The 23,229-nt window shown below is 51.3% G+C and overlaps 2 protein-coding genes and 1 long non-coding RNA gene across 5 annotated transcripts; 1 reads left to right on the top strand and 2 right to left on the bottom strand.

Moving 5' to 3' along the window:
• Nucleotides 1–530: 530 nt before the first annotated feature.
• Nucleotides 531–9,812, bottom strand: NCF2 (neutrophil cytosolic factor 2). 3 transcript variants are annotated; one of them, XM_071565600.1, is made up of 15 exons: nucleotides 9,524–9,812; nucleotides 8,996–9,078; nucleotides 8,582–8,690; nucleotides 8,257–8,391; nucleotides 7,821–7,928; nucleotides 6,832–6,891; nucleotides 5,946–5,989; nucleotides 5,586–5,727; nucleotides 5,230–5,292; nucleotides 4,800–4,878; nucleotides 3,236–3,279; nucleotides 2,624–2,775; nucleotides 2,434–2,545; nucleotides 2,044–2,206; nucleotides 531–761 (listed from the first exon to the last, which is right to left on the bottom strand). In XM_071565600.1, exons 1-15 carry the CDS (start codon nucleotides 9,695–9,697, stop codon nucleotides 664–666), a joined length of 1,566 nt encoding a protein of 521 aa, XP_071421701.1. In that variant the 5' UTR covers nucleotides 9,698–9,812; the 3' UTR covers nucleotides 531–663. The 3 variants fall into 3 exon arrangements, with proteins under 3 accessions (XP_071421701.1, XP_071421703.1, XP_071421702.1); XM_071565602.1 differs by having other exon boundaries at nucleotides 9,748–9,797; XM_071565601.1 differs by lacking the exons at nucleotides 531–761; nucleotides 2,044–2,206 and adding an exon at nucleotides 787–2,019.
• On the top strand, nucleotides 6,847–9,824 carry LOC139676532 (uncharacterized). The gene is made up of 3 exons (XR_011698668.1): nucleotides 6,847–7,067; nucleotides 8,179–8,454; nucleotides 8,795–9,824. It is a non-coding gene; the product is annotated as an uncharacterized lncRNA (long non-coding RNA).
• Nucleotides 9,825–12,584: 2,760 nt separating this feature from the next.
• On the bottom strand, nucleotides 12,585–17,996 carry ARPC5 (actin related protein 2/3 complex subunit 5). Its single transcript, XM_071565475.1, has 4 exons — nucleotides 17,821–17,996; nucleotides 16,609–16,681; nucleotides 14,615–14,791; nucleotides 12,585–13,831 (listed from the first exon to the last, which is right to left on the bottom strand). The coding sequence occupies exons 1-4, from the start codon at nucleotides 17,961–17,963 to the stop codon at nucleotides 13,769–13,771; spliced, it is 456 nt and encodes a 151-aa protein (XP_071421576.1). The 5' UTR covers nucleotides 17,964–17,996; the 3' UTR covers nucleotides 12,585–13,768.
• Nucleotides 17,997–23,229: the final 5,233 nt, after the last annotated feature.

Genomic DNA, 23,229 nt, shown 5'->3' with positions numbered 1-23,229 from the left:
GTCTGAGGGGCTCTCGCTCTTCGAGTGTCTGTGGGTTTGCCTTAGAATCATTCCAAAGCCTTTCCCTGTGCAGGGTCATGAGGCAAAGACTGCTGTATCTTGCGTCTTTTGGTGCAGAATTTATGCTGGTTGCTCTTTCTGTGTTGTGTCCACAGCTGTTGCTTTTGCTGGTGGAGTCTGGAGGGTTGTGCTTCCCGCTGGGAGGAGAATTCCCTCAGGAAGCTGCTCCAGCTCCCCGGGTGCTCCCAAAGCGCACACGGAGGCGTCTGCACTGCAGCTGATACAGCAGCAGCACATGAGTACTCATTTGCATTCCCTGCATTCCTCTTAGGTATTCAGGACATTTTCTAACACTTATTACCAGACACACAAGTCCTCATAAGGACCTTCATAATCCCTTATGTACCTGGGACGGCAGCGCTGTCCAATCAGCGCTCGAGCCCCTCAGCGCCTCCACCAATGGCGAGCCGCCGTCTCCGCCCCGCTCCCTTAACAAGTACCTGTTTTAGAGAAAAACACTAAAGGTAAAAGAAAATATAAAGCTTTTAATACAAGTAGCAATAAGTTCATAATAAAGTTCACTTTCAGATGCAAGGATTAACATAGTTATGGCAACAGTTGAATTCTTCATTTTTTCTCCCATGACTTCAAGCTCTTCTGAAGTCACTTCTCTGGGTCTTCAGTGTTAGGCTGTTGAACAAAGGCAGATGGGAAGATGCCGATCTTCCCTTTGCACTGCCCTTCTAACCAGTCTTCATTCACTGGAAGAGAAAATTCACACAGTTTTTGTCACCCTAGGGATACAGAGGAACATAATCACCTCCATGTGCTACAGACAGGCCTGACATCACCATTTTAAGGTGTTTCTGCTGACAAGCCTCTGAACCTTGCTAGAACCTGGTAGAGAGAGGAAGGAGGAGGAAAGGGGATGACAGAGAATGAGGAAGGGAGCAAAGATGTAAGGTAAGAAGGAATGCCAAATGGAGGTAGGAAATTAGATCAAAATATAGACCAAGGGGCTTGGAAAATGCCTTGAGTGGAAACAAGGTGAGTGGGGAGAGTGAGTTAATGATCTGAGACCTTGGGCTGCCCTCTTCAAAATACAAATAAACAACTGTTTTCCAAGTTCACATAAAACCCCCAAAACAACCCCCCCAAAGCCTCTACTACCCTGGGCTGAGTAAAGCCAGGGAGCTCTGAAAGTCTTGCTATGGGGGAGCCAAATGAGGTGAGAACTAACTTTCCAATGGGAAATATTTAGCTCAGAAGTGAAGGGGACAGTAGGATTTTGGGGTGGGTGGAGTCATTAGTGTTGTATGGTGCAAAAACTAACCTGTAAAATGGTAGAGGGGGAACTCTGATTACTTGTGTACTGCTGCCAAAGCCACCACAATTACTGACAGAGCTATGGCTAGCAAGGTATCACAATTTTTTTGCCTCTAAAACTTATTTCTGATGTCTTAATTTCACTCAGAGGCTCATTCAAGGAGGGAAACATGCCCTGTGTATGTGATTCTTCACCTGACAGCAGTTTTTGCTGGAGCACAGTGGCTTTGTCCCCTCTCCTGTGTTCTGCACAGGCTTGAGAGGATCCAACTCAAACATATGTACCAGATCTTGCTGAGATTGTCTCTGTTTAAGCCTCAGTTCCCACAGAAGCACTGAAGACTAATATTGAATATTGATGCCAATGGAAGATTGTACCCTCAGAAAGAAAAGCAGGCAGAGAAAGGTGCCAGATGAGAGGAATGGGAGGAAGAGCCTTCTCCCATTGTGAGGGCTGCAGCCAAAGTGAGGCATTTCCTTGGAAAAACCTGCTGTGAATGGTAAGCTTAAGGACAGCTCAGGTGGAACTCCTGTCTTAAATGTTTGGGAAAGTGGTGGTAGAAACAGGAGTGTGATAACAGTATGCTGGAAGTGTGTGTAACACGGATGTGTGGGTGGGAAGCTCACAGGAGAGCTCGAGGAGCTCTGCTGCCACCCTTCCTCTCACCACAGCTGGCAGGTCCCTCCCCTCCCCTGTCACAGGAGGAGCACCATTACCTTTAGATAAGACAAGGATCACGTCTCCTGCCTGAAACTCCAGGTCTTCAGGTTGGGTGGCTTCATAATTGTACTGTGCTACAACTTGGGTTGGTCCTGTCTGCTCCAGTGTTGCCTCCTGTGGCGATTCCTCTGGTTTGCTGTCTAGTAAAAACCCCTCTCCCTAGGGCAGGGAACAACCTGGTAAGGACACACACCTTTTGGCTGCTCCTTGTTCTTTGTATCAGGGTAAGAGAGACAAGCTCTGCTTCTCTCCTTCACCCACTCTTTGTTCCTCTGCCTTTCAGGAAGGGCTGGCTTGCGCTGAAAGCCACAGGCCTGTGCTCATGGCAGGGAAAGCAAAGGCAGGAGGGGAAGAAAAGGTGGCTGCCACCTGTAGCTGCCACTGACCTCTGTGAGGTTGCACCAGACTGTCAGGCAGTTGTCCTTGCTCTGGCTCCAAGCTGCATCCAGGTTCTTTGCACTCAGAGTCACCAGCTGTTGGCTCTCTGTGAGCTTGTACCTGGTGTGCAGGAGATGCAGGTGAGGGTGGGAGCCCTGGGAACACGCCCCTGGCTCCCTGTGACAGGCAGGGCCTCACCTCAGCTCTGTGTGCTCGGGCTGCAGCTCCAGCTTCTTGCAAACCAGGTCCAGGAGCTCTGTGTAGGAGAAATCTGGCTTGACTGCCATGGCAACCGTGTATGTGTAATGCACCTTGAGAATGTGGGGGCTGGAGACGGCTGGTTCGACCTCCTGCGGGCAATAAATGGGATGTCACCTTGTGTGGCTTGGCAAGGGAAGGGAGAGGGACTGGGATGGGGAAACTGTGGTTGGTCAGATTGTGCCACCCAAGCTCTGGTTCGATGTTGGCTGGTTGGCAGCCCCGGGAGAGAGCCCAGGAATAGATTAGGCACTTGGCACCAAATTGTGGCTTTGGGGTGACCAAATTCAAGCTGTGTCCACCCTCCAAACCCCCTCTTGTCTTTTTTTTTGAGTTGGGATTGTTGTGTTTTCCCATTTCCCTCCCCAGCATGACCTTCTGATGTGCTGACTCTGCCCAGGAGTGTGTGCATTCCAGCCAAACTTTCCTATTTCTCCCTTCTCAAGTGCCTCAGGTCAACTAAGATGAGTCCCAAAAAGGAGCTCTAGTTGCCTTGTAAATGCAGGTTTGTGACACCAGCAAGACCTGGGGTCTGCATTAACAGGATGTTACCTTTGCTGTGTCTCTTGGTTGTGTCACAGTAGCAGGAATGTGGTCTGTGGAGGAGGAAAGAGGTGGCTCAGCAGGTGCAGTGGGGTAAGTGTTGCTGCTCTGTGCCCAAATCCATGGTCAGATCTCCTGCAGCAACACCAACCAACCCTGGGGCCACTGGTGGTCCCTGAATGGATCTGCATCTTCCACCATGGGCTTCATCCATAAGATACAACTACTGAGCAGAGGTTTGGCTCTGTGCCTTCCCTCTTGCAGGGATGGGAGTCTTAGGGGTGGCATGTCTTTCTGGAGTGGATTTTAAAAAGAAATGTGAGCTGCTGGTTTTATTGTCTTTGCTTTGAAGATCTCCCTGGATCCACTGTGAGAACTGAAGGCAATTCCTGTCCTTTAGGCTGTAAAGCTAAATTTGGACCTCCAGGCAGGGTGACTTCATGCTGGTTTGTTGAAGCCTCTTGCCAAGTATCTGATCTACATTTTGGCAGTGCTATGGCATGACTGTGCTCCTTACAGGAAGAGACAGAGCTGTTGAATGTGCTCCCACTAATTGATCTGAGATGGCTTTTGAAGGCCTAAAGGTGGTCTTTGGGGTTCTTGGGTCTATGAGCTGTTTGTTCTTAACTCTGTGAGCCACAGCCATCTTCTGTGTCAGCTTTAACCCTGGCCTGCCTATATCAGGCTGTTCTGCTTGGGACACAAGCCCTGTCCTGTTCTTAGTCATCCTTTAATCCACCTTTTCCCATCACCCACCTCAGAGCAGGGGGCTGGCGATTGGTTTGTCACATATTCCCATGTTTTTGGCAGGTTGGCCAGAATGAATTGCACCAGGTAACACCCAGGTGGTACAGTCTCTGCACAGTGGTAGTTTCTCCCCCAAAGGGAGTTTTCCTGCAGCAGTGTGGGGCTCACAGCTCAGCCCCAGACCTGTGACACTGGGTGGTGTTTGTCAGGAGAGGACCATTTGCAGTGCGTCCTCCTGGCTCTACTCAGCCCTTTCAGACTCTGCAGCAATGCAGATGCCAGTGGCAGAGCCCTGTTCTCAACTTCCCAGCACCCTGACCAACTGTGCTTGGGGCAATGTGGTGACACTGGTGCCACCATCTCTGCCCCAGGCCTGGGATGTGGGACACAGGGGCACACTGGCCAGGAATCCCCTTTCCAGAGCAACCACAGCTCCTTCAAGCCCAGCTCAGCTCAGAGCAGCACTAAAACCATCATGGGTGCTCTGCTTGAAGGAGAAGCCTATAACAAACCTTCTATTCCAGCTGGTTTCTTGCCCCCTCCTATCTCCAGACCCTTTTTCTCATTAGTCACTGTGCTAATTAGGAGCTTTTCTGAAATAATTCACAGGCACTGTTTTTCTCCATCCTCAGCACTACAGTTGCTGTCTCTGCCTTCTGTTTCAATGTCTCCCAATCCCTGACTGCAGATGGGGGTGGGAGCAAGATGGAGATGAACCTTAGCTCTGGTCTCAGGGTCAGGACATGGCAGAGAGGAAACCACCTCAAAGATGCTGCTGGGGGTTTCACCCCTCCAGACCCCCCTCCCTTCAGCTCCCCCCTCTGACCTGGCGCCGGTCGCCGCGGCTTCTCTGGCACCCTGGAGGTGGGTGACTCGGGCATCTCGTCTTCCAGAGGGGTTTCTTCCTGTGCCAATGGGAAGAAGGTAGTGCTGTCAATCCCACTCCTCCTCAGGGGGTAAGGGGGCTGCCTTGTACAGCCCCACCTCCAACCGGCTGTTTTCCCATGTCCGTTTGGGGTCTTGAACTGTGGAGGGGTGACTTCACTACCCCTTAACTCCCCAGCTTTGCCAACCACTACCCGGGGTGCCACCAACACAGATTTTGCAGATCTCTGAGCTCCTGTTAAGGTGACCATGAGCCAGAAGAACCAACCCCTGCATTGTGAGGGGGAGTGAATCGCAGATATGGGTCGTAGTGGGTGAATGGGTGGGGATCTGCCCTCCCCAGAACACCATCTCCTCCTGGGCCTCCTCACCTGGATATGCAGCTTGTTGTGGAGCTCCACAGGCTCAAGGAAGTTGCAGGGGACGATCCCTTTCTGCAGAGGAAGGAGAGATGAGTGGTGACTACTGGGCAAGGAGGCAACTGACTGCTGAAGGACACAACCAATTGTGTCCTCTCCCTCCCCTGCATCCAGGAGAGTTCCTGGGGCTTGAATTTTAGTTTCTGAAGGCTGGGTGGGTTTCACTGAGCCCTGTGGCCCAAGCCAGGGAGGGCATAAGGGACCCAAGTCAGAAACTCATTTAGTTGCTCTTGGCAAGGCTTTGCCTCTACAGAACCTCACCACACCCACCCCACTGTGTGCCCTCCTGCCCAGCACACTCCTGGTACCTTTCCATTGAACATCACTGTAGCCCAGTTGTCCTTCTCTTTCTTCAGGACAAAGACAATGTTTCCTGGCAGGACCTGCAGCTCCTCGGCAGTCTCGGGGATGAACTCGAACATGACCCGGTGGGGCTGCCCTGTAAGGGCCCTGGGTGTGGGAGCATTGGACAGGTCAGGAAAACTGGCAATGCTGTTATTTCCCTTTGTAGGGAGAATCCAGACTTCTGCCTCCTTGTTTCTACCATCTGTTCCCCATCCCCACCCTGAGTGTTGGGTGCCAGCAGGACGCTCAGCCCCAATGGTGCAGGATGGGGTTGTGCCTGGCTGTGTGGATTAGCAACATCATCCATCCTTCATCCAACTTACCTGAGGATTTCTGGGGTCTTGGGCCTGGGTGGAGGACCAGAGGTCTGCCAACAGGGAGACAAAAAGGAAAATTATTAGTAATCTGGAGAATTTTGGTTGCTTTGCAGAAATGCCCTGTAGCCTTCTCCATGCCTGCCACCTCCCTGTGCTGGTGCCTCAAGTGCCATGAGGAACATCACTGGCTTTGCTCCTTCTAAGGAGCACTTTTCAAATTCTTCCACCTGCAGTTGGTTTTCAGAGGCACAGTCCTCTTTTCACTCGTGATTTCAGTTTCAGCTCACAGAGGGTTGAGGTGTCAACACCTGAGTGCATTGAGAAGGGTGTGATTGATGTTGCACAACGGTGCAGCAGTGGCTGCACTTCCCCAAATTCTCTCAAAAAGCTCCTGTAAAAATCCCCAGACACCTTTAGAGATGGAAAGATGCTACTACACCATCTGGAAAATGGCACAGGAAAGGCAAAGGGCTTTGGGAACAGGGGGGAGAACGGAAAGGGAGAGTAGAACTGCCCTTGTTTCTCCACTCAAGCTTAGGCAGAGAATTCCTAATGAATCCTTTGTGGAGGGTCAGAGGCAGCTCCCTGGTGAACACACCACCCCACAGTGATGGTGGGGGCACGGGATGTGCCACCGGGCCACTACTTCCCCATGCAGGGAGCCAGCTTAACCTCAGCCAGGGAGCTGGAGGAGTTTCCTGATGATGGAGGAGCAGCTGATCCGTGGGGGCAGCGCCTGCCTCTTCCCACGGCAGTGTCAGAAAGTTCATGGTGGTGCTGGTGCTGTTTGCTCCTCACTGCAGGCCAGAGCCCTCAGAAGGTGCAGGGTGACATCCACCTCACATTCTCCTGGGCTGTCACTGAGAATGCTTTCACTGATTCACAGCCTTACCTGTGGCTGCAGGGGAGCAAATCCTGAGAAACTGTCCTTGTCCACCACAGATGCCACCACCTAGAGCCAAAGACAAACTTGGTGTTTGTAGACCTCTGATGTCCACCCTCTCCTTGGCTGTTGGTCAAGCCAAGCTCCTCAGGATGCTTCAGGCTCAGGAGGGACTGTGATTTTAGGCTAAGCATCTTGGACTACAGGCTGAGTCCTTTTGGCACTAAAGCTTTCCTCTCAATGTGGTAAGTTCTCCACTCTTAGCCTTGCTGACACTCTGGTTTGAGTCATTAAAACTTAAAAGTTTCCCTTTTTCTGTTTTAATCACAAACATGGGAGCCAAAGTGTCCAACTCAAGCCCTTATCTCTTATAGGTGACCTTAAAAAATTAATAGATGTTTTTGTGTATGTTTCTGGGGTTCCCTGACACCTGAGGAGCTGTTTGGCTCTTGGCTGCAGTGAATGGTTCCCTTTCCAGGTGACCACTCTTTCCCAGGACCTGAGCTCAAGGGTGATATCCCCGTGACTGGGTTTTGCACTCACAGGAGAAAAACTTGGTTGCTTATCTGAGATGAAAAGCCCCTTTCAAACAGAGCAGGGGAAGAACTGGAGGTTGTTTCTGGGTGTCAGATGCTAAATTGCTTCTTTCCCCCACCCCTGAAAATATCTTGGTTCGAGTCAAAGCTCCAGTGGGATCTTTCCAGCTCATTGCTGCCTGTCCCTCATGTCTCACATAAGGAGACAAACTGGAAATAGGCTGTGCTCTGCAGGAACATGCTTTTAGCTCCTTTATTCTTGAGAATCCCTGTTCCCCATGAGAACCCCATGTGCCATCCCTCTCTCCTTGCCTGGGGGAATGCTGGAGGCACAGACCAGCTCCATATTTCTGGCTGCCCACCAGGCAGCAGATGGCAGCTCAGAGGGGTGGTGAGAGGGCAGGCAGCAGCTCTCCTCAGCCCACAGGCTTGGTCCAGATAGATATGGTACTTCTTTCTTACCAGTGCCTTTCCCAGGTAGTCCTTCTTCTCCAGCTGTGCCACTTGCTTTTCATTTGGCCTGAACAGTTTCCCCACAGGAACGGCCACCAGCTCACAAAGCTTCTGCTTCTGGAGCACAGAGAAGTCATGGAGTTTTTGGTGGTGAGAGCAGGAACTGCTGAATGTCCCCTTCTGCCCCTGGGGTTTGGGGCTTGCTCCATAAAGTCAAACCACCTCTATGACAACCTGACCCCAGCCTTGACATGGCCCACAGAACGCAGTCATCCCATCCCTGCCTTCCCAGTGACCCAAAGCCCTTCCCACAGACTGGTGTCTCCCTATGATACTCATTCCCACTGTGCTTTTCTCCTGCTAAAAGGTGACTGGGATTTCCCTCCCTCCTCCCTGTGTGGCTGCTGGGAGAGAACTCGTGGTTGCAAGACCTGCTCCTGCCTACCAGGATGGCTTCCATTGCCCTGTCAATCTTGTTGTGCTGGGGCTCGCTCTTCATGCTCATGGCCAGAGTCAGGTGCTCCTCAGCCTTCTCCCAGCTCTCCATCGTGGCGTGCACCAGCGCGATGTTGTAGAGGATCTGTTGGAGGGATGGCAGCAGGAAACAAGCTGTTGGAGCAGCCAGACCAGGAGGACAGCAGAGGTCAGTGGGGTGCTGGCATTGCACCAACTTGCTTGTGTTTTGCAAGGCACAAAGAGAGGCTGGTGTCCTCTTCTTGTGCTGGAGAACAGACCTTTGGGATCAGAACTGGCAGCCCACTGTGTCTCACCTCACAAGCAAACAGCCTGTACCGCAGCCCCAGGATCTTGTAGTCGATGAGCTGGTTGCCTCGTAGCTGGGCCAGCGCCTCTTTGAAATCCTCCATGGCCTTTCCATGGCTGTGTAGGAGAGGACAAGGGTGTCACCAGGTCATGGTGGCAACCTGCCTGCCTCTAAGCCTATACCCAAACTTGTGGGGGTTCAGTTGGGTCTCTCCTTGCAGTGTTTCAGACACCCCAGGGAAGGAGAGGTGATCCAAGGCTGGTGTTAACCCCAGAACTGCAGTGCTGGAGAACAGGACCCTGCTTGACCTCAAGGGGTTCCAGTCTGGCCCCTGGGGTACCGACCTGCCTGGAACCATCCTCATCTCAAGGCTAGTGTATCCACAAGCAGTAAAAGTCAAACTTTAAGACCTTCCACTCACTTCTGCCTCCGGTAAGCCACGTTCCCCCGCTGGAAATAAGCCACTGCCAGGTGCTTGTCACAGCCAATGCTCCGAGTGAATGCCTGCACAGAGGTAGGAGTGGGGCAAGAAGGGGGTAAAAAGGGACACCTTTTAAAACCTGGGGGTATAAAGCAGTTGTACCTGTCCTGCTTTAGCTGAGTGGCCTGAGCTGGGCTCTGTGGGTTGTCTCCCTGCTGTGCTGGGCATTGGGGGGGGGAGCCTGTGTCAGGCTCCTGGTTTATATTTAGCAGAATCCACCTGCCACGGTGGTCACTTCTCAGAAGGTTGAGCAGCGAGCCATGGGCTGCTGCTGCCTCCCCTCTGATTCACTGGGAAAACAGGTTTAGCAGGAATAGCCCAGGGCTGTCTCCCCTCCTCACTGATTTAAAAGGCCCCAAATCCTTCCCTTAGGCATTGACCCTTAATTGCTCCCTTCCCCACGGCCTCCGTCTGTCTGGCAGGTGCAACAAGGGAGCAGGATTAGCAGCCCTCTGGGCTGTGCTTTACCTCCTCCGCCTCCGCCAGCTTCCCCAGGACAAGGTGTATGCAGCCGATGTTAAAGCAGATTTTGGCAGGGGGGTTCTGGACGGCAGTGAAGGCACCCAGGGCAGCACTCCACTCCTTCCTGTCGGCTGCACACACCCCTTCTTGCCACAGCCGGATCGTCTCCACCAGGGACATGGCGTGGTGAGAGCAGGGTGTGGAATGCCCGGCCGTGTCGTGGTTCTCACCCCTCTCGTCCTTCCTCGTCGCACTGCTCAGCCTCTCTGGCTTCCTTCTGCCTGTGCTTCTGCCTTCCCCCTGCCCGTGTCGCAAACCTGGCAGGAAGTGGCTTCACTGCATCACAGCCCCGGGATGGGGAAGTGGGACAGAAGCTGCCCCTGGTGCAGTGGGGCTTCCGTGGGCTGCAGCCCTGCTCCTCTCCCCGGCTTTTGTTTCTCCCGCTTTTCCATGAAAAGCCATAGGCTTTGTCAGCCCGGTGGTTCAGCCGGTCAGATTTTGCGTTGCAGAGCGGCGGGGCAGGTCCCACCTGAGCGCCTGGTGCCCTCTGAACCACCTGGAGGTCGCTGCTAAATGTCCCCCCGGGCACTCCTGCAGAAGGGCTGGGCTGGGGCTGCCCTGCCTGCCCAGGTGGAGAGGGGAACCACAGCCCAAGGCACCGCCTGGGAAAACTTTGGTCCTTCCCATCCCCTCCGTGTTGCCCCAGTGTGGAATTCTGCTGCTGGGGGGACATGGAGCCGCCCAGGGATGGGGTTTCTTGGGGCAGTGGCCATGCTGTGTCCCCACAGCAGAGGTAACTCCTGCTCAGCCCGATAGCCCTTCTGTCCAGGTATTTTATGGCCAATGGAGCATGATGGAGCTCTGGAGTGTTGCTGGGAGCACAGGGACATGCTGAGTATGTGTCCAGTGGTGATGGCAGGAGTCTGACCTGCTGCTGACTCAGAGGTTTGGAGCTGAGTGCTCCACACGTGGCTTTTCAGTATTTTGCATGTATTTTGCCTCGTGGCTTTTAAGTATTTTTGGAAGTACTTTGCCTCTGCCACATCAACTGATGACAATACGTGATGTGTATTTTGCAAGAGCTTAAAATAATGTCAGCAAGATTCTGCCCTTGTGCCTTTACCCAAACTTCCTCAGCAAATTACAGAACTCCAGCAGTGGGAGGGAGGCTGAGGAGGAGACTTCTGAGTCCTGCTGTGGGAGAAACCCGAGACCCTGAGCAAGGAGTTGGGTTTTAATCCAAAGTAGGACTGAACACACCCCTGAGCTTGGGGCTCTGTCGTTCTCCAGCTCTGTGTGCCCTCAGCATCCCACTGCACCCAGCTGGCTCCCCTGAGCATGGAGGAGACTCTGTGACCTCTAGAAAAGCAGAGGGAATGCAGCCACTTCATGATGCAGTAGGGGGTGGGAATAGCAACATGGTGAGTGTGAAAACATCCCTCTGAGGCACCTTTTCTCATTCCTATGAGGAAGACTCCATAGAGCAGGAAAGAGTTCACTTTATTGCAGGAATAATTTTCTGCTCATTTAATTGTCTGCATTGGTGACTGCTGTGTCTGGTTTATGCCAGAAACGATACAGGGGAGCCTGGAGGAGGATGTGAGATCACCCCTGTGACAAGTGCTGGCTTTTTTTTTTCCTTGTGTTTCATAGAAAGCTGGGATGTGAAAGATGGTAGCACATGGAATGCTCACCCTTCTGCCTGGGTATTTGTAGGGAATATTCGAGTGATTTCAGAGCTGTGACATGCACAGCCCTTTTAGCAAGTCTCCTGTTCCCTTCTCTGACCAAGCTGATTTAGCAGGCAAACTGGTTTCTTCCATAATATCCAAAAGGAAGTGAGTGACAGATTCCTGGAATCCAGCAGATGAAGATCAAGAATAAGGTCAGAAATACACAGAAATGCCCAAAGTCCAGTGCTTGTATTTGAGTTTGTACAGCAACAACATGTATGAGTTATTAATTGTCTCTGGAGAGGAGATTAAAAAATAGACTGATGTGGGCACTGAAAAAACGTTTTATATGAGAGGAGACCTTTTTGTGAGGAGTTTATAGAGCAGGAGGAGTGCAGGAGGCAGAGCATGTCCAGCTCCTTCCCAGGAAGGCAGGTTGGAGCTCTCTGCGCAGGACCCGACGTTTTTCGGCTCTTTTCCCAAATGGTGGCAGCAATCCACATGGGATTCCATGGGAACTGTGGCCAAGAGTGATGACCCAGAGCCCAGGGCGAGGTGGGGGCTGCAGCTCCAGTACTGGGAGGAAGCACAGCAGTGTCTCCTGGCTGCTGGGAAGGCAGGATGTGACTGGGAAGTGCCATTGCCACACGCTCCAGGAAGGCAGCAGAGCTCTGCAAACCTTGTCCCCCTTTCACCAAGTCTGACCTGCATCAAGGTTTGCATTGAAGGCTTCCTTCTAATAGGAATCTTGCCCCCTGTTGTGTTTGTATGATCCACCAATATACAGTGTAGGTTTGTTTTTCCCTTCCTGCCACTCTACCAGCAGAGCTGCCTCCCTGCAAGTGCTGCGCTGTCCCTGCATCAGCACACGTGTTTTAGCACATCCCTGAACACAAATACAGATGCACACATTTTGGAAATATTCCTAAATCCATCACAGTCTGAGGGGATCTGGAGAACCTTAAGATCACTCTTTTTGTCCCTTATTTTGCCATCTAGAGGCAGCTGACCTGCTTTGGGAAATATTTTTAACCTGAGATTGCAGATTTTTATTTATTCATTTTTTAAATGAGGACTGATTGGTGTTGTAACCAAGTCTGGGCACGTGGAACCAGAGGAGCAGCCCCTGGGAGGGCTGCACAGATGGAGCCATGGCTGCATGGCCCCAGGGGAGGCTTCTGTACATGTACAGGAGTGAAACTTGGATTTCCTGTGGCCTCTGCAGCAAGGCTGGGTTTTCCACTTAGTGTGCTCAGTGTTCCTGTGGTTGTGCCTGGGTTCTTCTGGAGGATTTCAGCCAGGAAAAGCATCCTAGGAAGACAATGAGACAATTCCCGTTGACAAATCCTGGAAGAGGAGCCTGTGGAACCTTGGAAAGCATGTCAGACATGGAGTAAATATTCAGTGATGGTTTATTGTCTGGTCTTCATTATTATTACAAAAAAAAAAAGCAGATATCAAAAAACAGCAAGGATTTCACAAGGTCCCCAACAGTTTTACACAACCAAACTGCAGTAAAATAGTGACAGTAAAATATGTATTTTTCAGTCCTGGCCCTAAACCTTCTATGGTGATGTGTGGTCTGGGATGCCCTGGGCTTTCCTAATTCTCCTTAAAATACTTCCCCCCTTTATCTGGGGGCCTGATCGGCCCACTAGCTAACATAATATGAGGCACAGTGCAACAGGAATGAGAGCTGTCTGGAATCCTTACGGACTCTGCACCTCCAGAAACAGAGTATGGGAGCTCTGCAAGGATGGTGTGGATACCAGGATGTGTCTCTGACTACCCCAAGCAGCCACTTGGTTGTGCTTGACGAAATCAAATCACTTTCCAGATGCTGAAAGGTGATTTGTTGTGTAAAAGCTGCTTTTTCTTCTTCTCATCAGGATCTCTTTGCTCCCTAAAATAAGAAAGAGTTCACTGGGCTGGGCTCCAGTGTAAATGGACCACCAACCTTTTAAATTCCATCACCCGAACTGCACAATGGACAATTTCATCCCACTGTGATGTTCCTGCTGCAGACCCAGTGCTGGACAAGGAACAGCATAAAGAAAATGCTCAGCACTCTGGAATGATATTTGGGGTTGGAAAGGAGCTGTTGCTTTCTGTCCTCTTCATGGGTGTAGGTTCAGAGGTTGATCAAAGGCAATGTGGTCCAGTTACCTGTGTTAATAAATAGCTGCCCCACTTCTCAAATACCCATTTTAGCTCAAACACTGCTTGGCTAGAGAAAAGAATTAAGACATTGCCCTACGTCCCTCAGCATTTGCTCAGAGAGTCAGGTCCAAATCTGCCACAATTACACACAAATGCAAACCACCCTAAACACCAAGTTGTCTACATCACTGTACGAGTCACTGAAACGTCGGCCAGTAGCAAATATTCCTGTTAGAAGTAAAATTGCACCTTCATAATTTTCCAGAATTTAACCACGAACGAGAGCACGATACGCATTATCTGTCAGGTATGAAAGAAGCAGAGAGAAGGCAAGCTGAGAGACAGGGGCTGCCCCCGGGGCAGCCGTGGCAGTGGCTTGGGCGGGGTTTGCACCAGCAGTGCCCACTCCCTGCTGGATCTAAACCGTCTTCCTGGCAGTCAGAACGCGGACGATGGACCCAACTCCTCCAGCAGCCAAGGCCTGGGAGGGGAAACACAACAGTTACCACCAGGCTGGGGGAGCTACAGGCCACCTGTACCTGAAGGAGCCAACAAGAAAGATGGAGAGGGACTTTCTACAAGAGCACAAAGTGACAGTTCAAGGGGCAGGTTTAGATATTAAGAAGAAATCCTTCCCTGTGAGGGTGGGCAGGCCCTGGCACAGGTTGGGCAGAGAAGCTGTGGCTGCCCCATCCCTGGGAGTGTCCAAGGCCAGACTGGACAGGGCTTGGAGCAACCTGGGCAGGTGGAAGATGTCCCTGCCCATGGCAGGGGGTGGAACAGGATGGGCTTTAAGGTCCCTTCAACCCAGACCAGTCTGGGACTCTGTGAAATGACTTGGATCTCAACTCTATTTCAAACGAGCATCTCCCTGCCCTCCACAGACCACCAGCACCCAGGGCACGATAGTCACACTCACTTTCAACACACCTATTTAACTTAAATTAAGCTTTGATGTCTCTGCAAAACCAAGCTGCAAATTTTGCTTCCCTCTAAGGAGGAAATTCTGCTTCCACCTGAATCACTGTATTGAACCATTTTCTTTGCCTCAGTCTAACGGAAAAAACAACTTTTAACAGTAGAATCTTTGCCCAAGGAACCAGCAGGAGGCAGGGGATGTCACTCAGCTGTGAGCCTGTGGGACACACCCTCCTCACAGCCTGAAATGCAGCATTTGAGTTTCACCAGACAGGAAGGGGGTTCTTACCAGGCTCAGGGAGCTGCCACCAGGGATACCCCAGCAGCGCTCTCCCCACCCACGCACCTTCTCGTGCCACTGCAGCAGCACAGCACTGCTGTTGTCAGAGGGGCTCTCAAAGCCCTTGTAGATGTACTTCATCAGCAGGTCCACCCCGTTCTTGTCCAGGGACTGCACCGCCTTCTCGATGTCGTTGGCTTTGAAAGAGATGAGGACCTTCAGCACGATGCTTTCGGCACGATCCTGTCAACAGGCAGGCACAGACACAGCCATGCTCAGGTCAGATGCATCCAAATACTGCTCCTCTCTCAAACAAAGGAGAATATTTTTCCCTTTAACAGTTCTGAACAGGACAGTGTGTGATAATGGCACGTGACAGACAGGGATACACAGTGTGAGAGTTCGCCTTGCTCCAGTTTTTCAGCCTCACTGCTCATTTTTGCAATTCTCCTCTTAAATGAAGTTATGGCTGTAGCAATAAATAATACAGTTATTCTAAGCAGTTATAACTAAAGATTTAAATTAATAATAAATGTTCCTATCAAAGCTCAAGGTCTAGCAAGCTCCAAAAGAATTATAACTTGTCTGGCCTCCCTTCCCACTGGAGCCTTTTCCAGGCCTCTGTACTCCAACATGATACAACTGCTACATTCCATGGAAATGCCATTGGCCAGCCTGGAAGAGGTGACTGCTGGAAGCCACGTGTTTCCCAAGCATTCAGCTGCTGTCCCAGGCACACTGGATGCGGACTGGCAGCATTAATATTGTGCATTAATAAGCATTTGCAAGTTGATCTGGATGTCACTTCCTGGAGGCCCAGGAATACATGTCCCACACTCACAGTGGCATTTAGCCCTGTAATCAGCAAAGAACAGCTCTTCTTCTCTTCCTGTTCATCCATCACTAACTAAGGATGAAAAAAAGGTCTTGGGTTTGTTGGAATTTAGAATAATTTCATTACACAAACTCTTCAAACAGCTTCCCCCTACATAAACTGTGGATTTCAGCGTTCTTGCCCAATTTAAGACCCCATAACCACTTGGCTTAGTAACACTTCTCACAGGAAGAACAATATAAACAATGTAAGTAAAAAATGAAAGTTCTAAAGATAAACTAAAAATGAAGGCAGATATTAATACTCAGTCACTTCGCCCTCTTCAATTCCACTACCAAGTGTGTTCTTAAATCCATCAATGCAGGGCTAATGGAAACAGCTCATTAATGTGAGGAGCTCAGTTGGTTAAAACTTGGCTGTAATAATGCCAAGGTCATGGGTTCAATCCCCTGTGTGGGCCATTGACTGAAGAGCTGGACTCCATGATCCTTGTGGGTCCCTCAGAATAGTCTGGGATTTGTAACAGCTGGTTCTGAGAGCCCTGTGAAATCCCTCAGGAATGGGCTGGGGCGAGAGGGAAAGCTCTGCCAGGTGAGCAGCTCAGAGCGGTGCCTCTGGGCAGGAGAACTGACTCAGCAGGCACTCACTACCTGGGCAGTGCCAGGTCTTATCAGCCTGTTCCTCCCACCACGCAATCAGGAGCCATTCACGGGTTATTCTGGGGAGATTGAGAAGCGCACACACCCACACTGTCACAGGGGGAGGGCTCCTGCTTTCTGAGGTTTTAACAGCTTCATCTGATTGGATGTGATGAACACCAATTCTTCCTTTTTTGTACGCTCCCTGCTAGTGGTTCCCTTTGTCAGAGGTGACATCGCCGCTGTGGGTTCCCTGATCACTCAGCACCAACATCCCTGTGCTGCCACATCTGGGTCACACAGGGGCACCTGCTGACATCTGGGCACACACAACTCAACCAACACAGGAAGGAGAACACACCACACCTCATCCAGCACCAAGTTAAAGGTACATGGACAGATGACACCTGAGCTACAGTATTTTGAACCAGATTCAAACACCAGTGGTCAGGGATATTTTGGTATCAGGGAATACCCTAAAACCTGATTCCTTGGCTTCCTCAAAGTACACCTGGTGGGACAGGGGTGACAGCGACAGGAAAGGATTTTTAGGGAGTAACCCATGAGTGAGTTTGTTACCATCTCACCTTCACTGCCTGGTTCTTTGTGTTGATGGGAGGGTTCTTCAGAGCCGCCTGCAGCGCAGCCATCATGTTCCCTGTGCCAGATGGTTAAGGACGACACACCAGATACACAGAATGCAAGCACCAAGTACTGGGACAGCCGTGCTTGGAGCTGCCTTGTGCCTGAGAACACTCCAGGTTCAGTGCACGCAACGCTCCCTCCCCAGCCAGCACAGATTACAGCCCAAGGCAGCAATTTTTAGGCCGCTTAAGGCAGGAGAAGCAACAACAAGCAGCTGTGCAGCTCCAGGACTGGAGAACACTTCCTGAATGAGGCTCCAAGGAAAAGAAACCATTCTTCGTGGTTTCTGCAGTTTGCAGCCCTGGAGAACAAGCCTCAGCTGGGCACGACCGCCCTGGCAGCACCGAGCCCCAGGGGCGGGCACAGGGAGTGGGCACAGGGAGGGGGGCACAGGGAGGGGGGCACAGGGAGCGGGGCACAGGGAGCGGGGCACAGGGAGCGGGGCACAGGGAGGGGGGCACAGGGAGGGGGGCACAGGGAGTGGGGCACAGGGAGTGGGGCACAGGGAGGGGGGCACAGGGAGGGGGGCACAGGGAGGGGGGCACAGGGAGGGGGGCACAGGGAGGGGGCACAGGGAGGGGGGCACAGGGAGGGGGGCACAGGGAGGGGGGCACAGGGAGGGGGGCACAGGGAGCGGGGCACAGGGAGCGGGGCACAGGGAGCGGGGCACAGGGAGCGGGGCACAGGGAGCGGGGCACAGGGAGCGGGGCACAGGGAGCGGGGCACAGGGAGCGGGGCACAGGGAGCTCCTTTCCCCGCGGGAATCCCCCGAGACACGGCCCTGGCAGCGCAGCCCCGAGCCGGCAGGGAGCGAGGAGGGGGCTGCCTTCCTCCTGCCTGCCCCAGCCTCACCCCCTCCTCCATCCTCCACTAGCCCCGGGCCCTTCTTTCCCCGCTCAGCCCCTTCTCCTTCCCCCTCAGCCCCTTCTCCTTCCCCCTCATTCCCTTCTCCTTCCCGCGTCAGCTTCTTCCTCTTCCGCTGCCGCCCCTTACCCTGCCAATCTCTCCCTTTCAGCCCCTTCCCCTGCCCACTCCAAGCCCCTTTCCCTTCAGCCCCTCTCCCTCCAGCCCTTTCCCCGCTCAGCCTCTCCCCGCCCGGCCGGTGCCTCCGCCGCTGTTCCCATACAAGGCCGCCCCCGCTCCCGCCAGGATATTGCCGCAGGCACGAGTCCACCTCGCCCTCGTCGGGCCCCGCTTGCCCGTCGCCGCCATCCTCCTCATCCACGAACTTGTTCTCGTCGTACTCGTCCACATCGACCCGGCGGAACCGCGCCGAGGACACGGTGTGCTTCGCCATGGCCGAGCCCCGCCCCACCTAGCCCCGCCCCGCCTGGCGCCGCGCATGCGCTCCGGGACCGCGGGGACAGGGCTGGGCAGCGCTGGGACAGGGCCGGGACAGCGGGGACAGGGCTGGGCAGCGCCGGGACAGGGCCGGGACAGCGGGGAGAGAGTCGGGACAGCGCCGGACCGGACTCCGTGTCGCAGAATCACAGACTGGTTTGTGTTGGAAGGGACCTTAAAGCCCATCCAGTGCCTCCCCTGCCGCGGGCAGGGACACCTCCCACCAGCCCAGGGTGCTCCAAGCCCTGTCCAACCTGGCACAGGTGCCCGGAGAAGCTGTGGCTGCCCCATCCCTGAAGTGTCCAAGGCAGGTTGGACAGGGCTTGGAGCCACCTGGGATAGTGGGAGGTGTCCCGTGGCAGGGGGTGGGACTGAATGGGCTTTAAACTTCCCTTCCAACCCAAATTACTCCATGATTCCACAAAGGAACCCCTGTTTTATGGGCAACAACGTTCCATACTTCCCTTGCTCCATTCTCTAAGACCTTTAGTATCTTAATAAAGGTGTTGAATCACAAAGTCAAAACATTGCTCTAAAGTATAGAATTATTTAAGTTACACTTGGACTGTGCAGGTAATTATTACCCTATTACTAATTAGGAAACTGCACAGCTTTGTGAGGGTCCCCTTAATGGAAGGCAGCAGCCCCAGGAATACACACACACACACACACACACACACACACACACACACACACACACACACACACACATATATGCATATATAACCCTCCCTCTTATTAAGGGAACAGCTTGTGGGAATATTTATTCCTGTATCAGCTCCACCTGCAGGACCACCCTGTTGACAGAGGAGGAATTTAGGATGTGTCCTGTGTTCCACCAAAGCTGCCTCAGCTGGGAAGCTGCAATCCAGCTGTAACTGAGGTTGTAGCCTGGGGACTGCTGACATTTTTCTGGTAGAATTTGGCTTAAAGGCAATGAATTAATTGCAGGAAGTAATTAAAATGTCCCAGAATCAGAGTGGTTTGTGTTGGAAGGACCTTAAAGGTCATCTAGTTCCAACCCCCCAGCCATGGGCAGGGAATACTGAGGTTTGGGGTTTACTGCTCTGGATTTATGTTTGAAAGGGAGACGATTAAAACAAAAGTATGTTCATAATCAGTTATTTGAGAGCCACAGTTGACCCGTGGCCTTCTTGAGCTGCTGTTGTGTAGGTGCTCTCCTGGTTCTCATGGCACCTTTCTTTGCAGTGGAAACACAATAAACTGGGAAAATTCCCTTCTGGTCCTCCCTAACCACTGTGTAAGGTACCATTTTCCCCACTCTGTGCCATACTGTTGCTGGCCTGAATACCTGAAAGGAGGCTGTAAAGCAGCTCCTCAAATAATGGAGCAGGAAAAGGCAAACCAGTGACCTGGGTAAGATGCATTTCCACCAGCACAATAAGCACAGTAAAGGCCTGAGGAAAGACTCAGTAGTACCCTGGTGTCCCACCCCTCTGGAGATTAATTAAATTTAGCTGTGGATTCTCTTTTTTTAGAATATCTTTTTGATTGTAGGAGACCAACAAAGATTAAGGAGGATGGATTAGCAGAGGTAGCAGATTTGTTGCCATAGGACTGTTTTGGGAGAGGGTTGACACTGTTCTGATCCTGAAACTTGTCCTAACATGAGCATGAGACACACATTTACTGTGTCTTTTGATTAAACATGCAGGAACAGGTTTGTTATGTGCCCTGTATGTTACACTCCTTTAATGTAGTTTTATCTTAATCAACATGTAATCAGTTGAATACACCCCATGGAATATTTGTTTCCATTATTCGTGTTGGAGGAACTGCTTTCCTCATGCCTTGACTGCAGAGTGAACCAGAGGACTTTGTCATTTGGCCACTGAGTAGGCTGAAAGCTGGCAACAAAGTTGCAGGGAAGGAAATCCATAGGGTGATTCAGGAAAAGGAGGTGGGGAGAGAAGGAAAGGGATCCTGTCATGAGGATGGAAGTGGTGTGAGTGTTGTGATGGCACAACCTCGGAAAAGGACAGATCTTCAAATCGTAGTAATTGCCCTGGAGGTTCAACACTACCCTCTCCCTCTCCCTCTCCCTCTCCCTCTCCCTCTCCCTCTCCCCTCCCCTCCCCTCCCCTCCCCTCCCCTCCCCTCCCCTCCCCTCCCCTCCCCTCCCCTCCCCTCCCCTCCCCTCCCCTCCCCTCCCCTCCCCTCCCCTCCCCTCCCCTCCCCTCCTCTCCTCTCCTCTCCTCTCCTCTCCTCTCCTCTCCTCTCCTCTCCTCTCCTCTCCTCTCCTCTCCTCTCCTCTCCTCTCCTCTCCTCTCCTCTCCTCTCCTCTCCTCTCCTCTCCTCTCCTCTCCTCTCCTCTCCTCTCCTCTCCTCTCCTCTCCTCTCCTCTCCTCTCCTCTCCTCTCCTCTCCTCTCCTCTCCTCTCCTCTCCTCTCCTCTCCTCTCCTCTCCTCTCCTCTCCTCTCCTCTCCTCTCCTCTCCTCCTTCCCCCCCACTAAACCTTTAGTAGCCAGGCTCTTGTAAAGGGTTGGTTAGTTAGGTAGGTAGGTAGGTAGGTAGTTTAGTTAGTTAGTATTATCTAGATGTGATTAGTGATGACAGGCAAAAGGTCACCTTTCCTTAAAAGGAAGAAAGGAGCAAAGCTGAAAAAAGGGGGGAAATGCAAGGCTGGAGTGTTATTCAGTATCACTGTCATAAAAACCAAATATATGTCCTTGTCTGAACCCAATTATCAGCCTTGCCTGACTTCCCTGGAGATGTAACTCTTGGGTCTCTTCCAGGACTCAGCTATGACCTCAGATGCTTTGCTTTTTGGTATTTAAATAAACAGTAAGGAAGTTAGCAAGTAATTGATGGATTTTCAAATTAAAGCCCAAGGAGCAGTCTGAGCATAGCAGGACTTCATGGCTGCAATCCCTGGATTGAACATGGGCTTTCCTTGCATTTGTAAATAGACATTGTGTTCCTCAGGAAAAATGTGATGTCCATCAAAATAATGTTGAAGCCAGTGACAGTTGCATTGTTAGGGCTGCAGGTGGAGAGGGAATTACAGTGAATCTCTTGGTGTTCAGATTAAACTGGACCTTATGTGTCTGGATGGCAGCTGTTAGGACTGCAGACTATCCACCCCCTCTGGCAGCTTTGCCTCCCCTAACAAGGATGACATAACTACAGGGCTTAAAAATATAAAATACATAAATAACCATATAAATAAAAACTTGATAATGTTTGCAGTGCTGCTTGACATGGAGCTTTTCCACAGCTTTGGTGGCATTTGGATCAGGTTGTTAATGAGTCCTGTGTTGTTGTGAGAGAGAAGGAAATAACATCTTACCAAAGTCATCGTGCATTTCTTTGCCAGTGATTCTCTCTTGGTTTCTGCCCTTCTGTCCTTCTTTTTGTAAGGATTTGTTCCTAGTCTGCCAGGCCTGAGTGGAGAACAGGAAGTCACTCCAGCTGTTTACCTTGTGTTGGCACTCAGTGCTGAACAGGAATTGCTGAGAAAAGAACATCATTTCCCCCAGAGATGTTTGCTTGGGTAGCACAAAGACAGTCTGGATTTTTCCTTTTTTTTTTTTTTTAATTAGAAGTTCCTGCCAAATACTGTCATTAAGGGTTGGGGGAGGAAGGAAGGGTGGAGGAAGGGAGGGAGGGAAAGAAATACATGAAGTCTGGAATCCACTTGGAAGAGGAAAAAACCTGCCTGGGAAAGCAAGAGCAGTGTTTTTCTCTACAGAACTCCTGCTTTCTAATATATAACAGCTCATCTAGAAAAGAGGACTGGGATGTTTTTCTTTCCCTCTTCCTTGAATCTTGGTTCTGACTGTTGCTCCTCCAACAAAATTGGAGGGATTGTGCAACTTTGCACTTGGTTTTGGATTAGCCTCCCAAAATTGAATATGGCCAAAGGTTCCTCCCAGACAGAAGGTGCCAGCACAGAAAGATGTTGCTGCCCTTGGAGGGCCCTGGGGCTATGTGGTTTCCTTCACATGGGAAAGAACTACCACAGAATCCCAGACTATTTTGAGTTGGGAGGGACCCACAGGGATCATGGAGTCCAACTCTTCAGTCAATGGCCCACACAGGGGATTGAACCCATGACCTTGGCATTATTACAGCCAAGTTTTAACCAACTGAGCTCATCTCAGGGTCTGTCTTTCTATTCCAGGAGACCATCAACAAAATTTCAATTCCACCTCCAAAATTGATTATGTCAAGGGATTGCTCCCAGGCCAAAAGTGCCAGGACAGAAAGATCTTTTGGTTTATACCTGGCTTAGGGAGCCTCTCATCTCTCCTGAAATATTGGGGATATGTGCTTTCCTTCCTATGGGAAAAAACTGTCATTCTCCTCTGGGAAATCACTACAAGAATTGCTTCCACAGAAGAGATGCCAGTGTTCCAGGGGCAGATTTATAGGTGGCCCAGAGGAGGCAATAACCAGCAAGACCTTCCAGTCCTGGCACCTTTTCTCTGGGAGCAATCCTTGGACATACTCAGATTTGGAGGTGGAACTGAAATGGTGGTGGTGGTCTCCTGAAAGAGAATGGCAGTTCTTTCCCACAGGAAGAAAAGCACAGTAACAGTGTTCCAGCATCAATCCTTGAGTATTTTCTTTTTTGTTGTTGGGCTCACATTTCTTTTGAGATGTGGATATATCCAATTCTGGAAACCAATTCTGGACCCACATTTTGGGTGGTCGTGTTGTACTTAATTGCTTTCCCTGCTATCCAGTGCTGTGGGTTAGAGCCTTTGAACCACTATACTGGGAACATAAAACAGAAGCTGTTGAGCTTTTCATTCTGGTCCTTTTAGTGTCTGAGCATTTAGTGGTGGGTTTTGGTTTTGGGCCCTGACTCTGTGAGACTGAAAGATTGTGATGGAATGCAGAGCTGTGAAGGAAAGTGCAGGTACCAGGCTGTGTGGTGCTCTGAGTGGGTGCACTTGAAGGTGCAGCCAGCAACAAGTTTGCTCACCTGACACTTTTGTGAGCTGTTTCTGTTGGATGTTTGCAATTCTGCAGCTGGACTCTGTGAGAAGCAAAAAATTTGTTAGTACATATAATTAGGAAGGAGTTCGTGTTGCCATTTGAGAGTGGTGCAAATAAGAGTTTGCACATGAAGAGGGAAGGTCAGCGAAACCTTCCTGTCCTGACACACGTCCTTTGAGACTGGTGACTAAACGTTTTCACCTTCGGAGCTGCACTGTGGGCTGCTGTTTTCTGTGTACACGCTGCCATCCAGTGGA

This window comes from Pithys albifrons, chromosome 10 (assembly GCF_047495875.1).
Source record: "Pithys albifrons albifrons isolate INPA30051 chromosome 10, PitAlb_v1, whole genome shotgun sequence".
In the NCBI taxonomy this organism is placed as follows: domain Eukaryota; kingdom Metazoa; phylum Chordata; class Aves; order Passeriformes; family Thamnophilidae; genus Pithys; species Pithys albifrons.
Note: the sequence above shows the minus strand (reverse complement) of the source record. Positions and strands in the feature narration are given on the sequence as shown.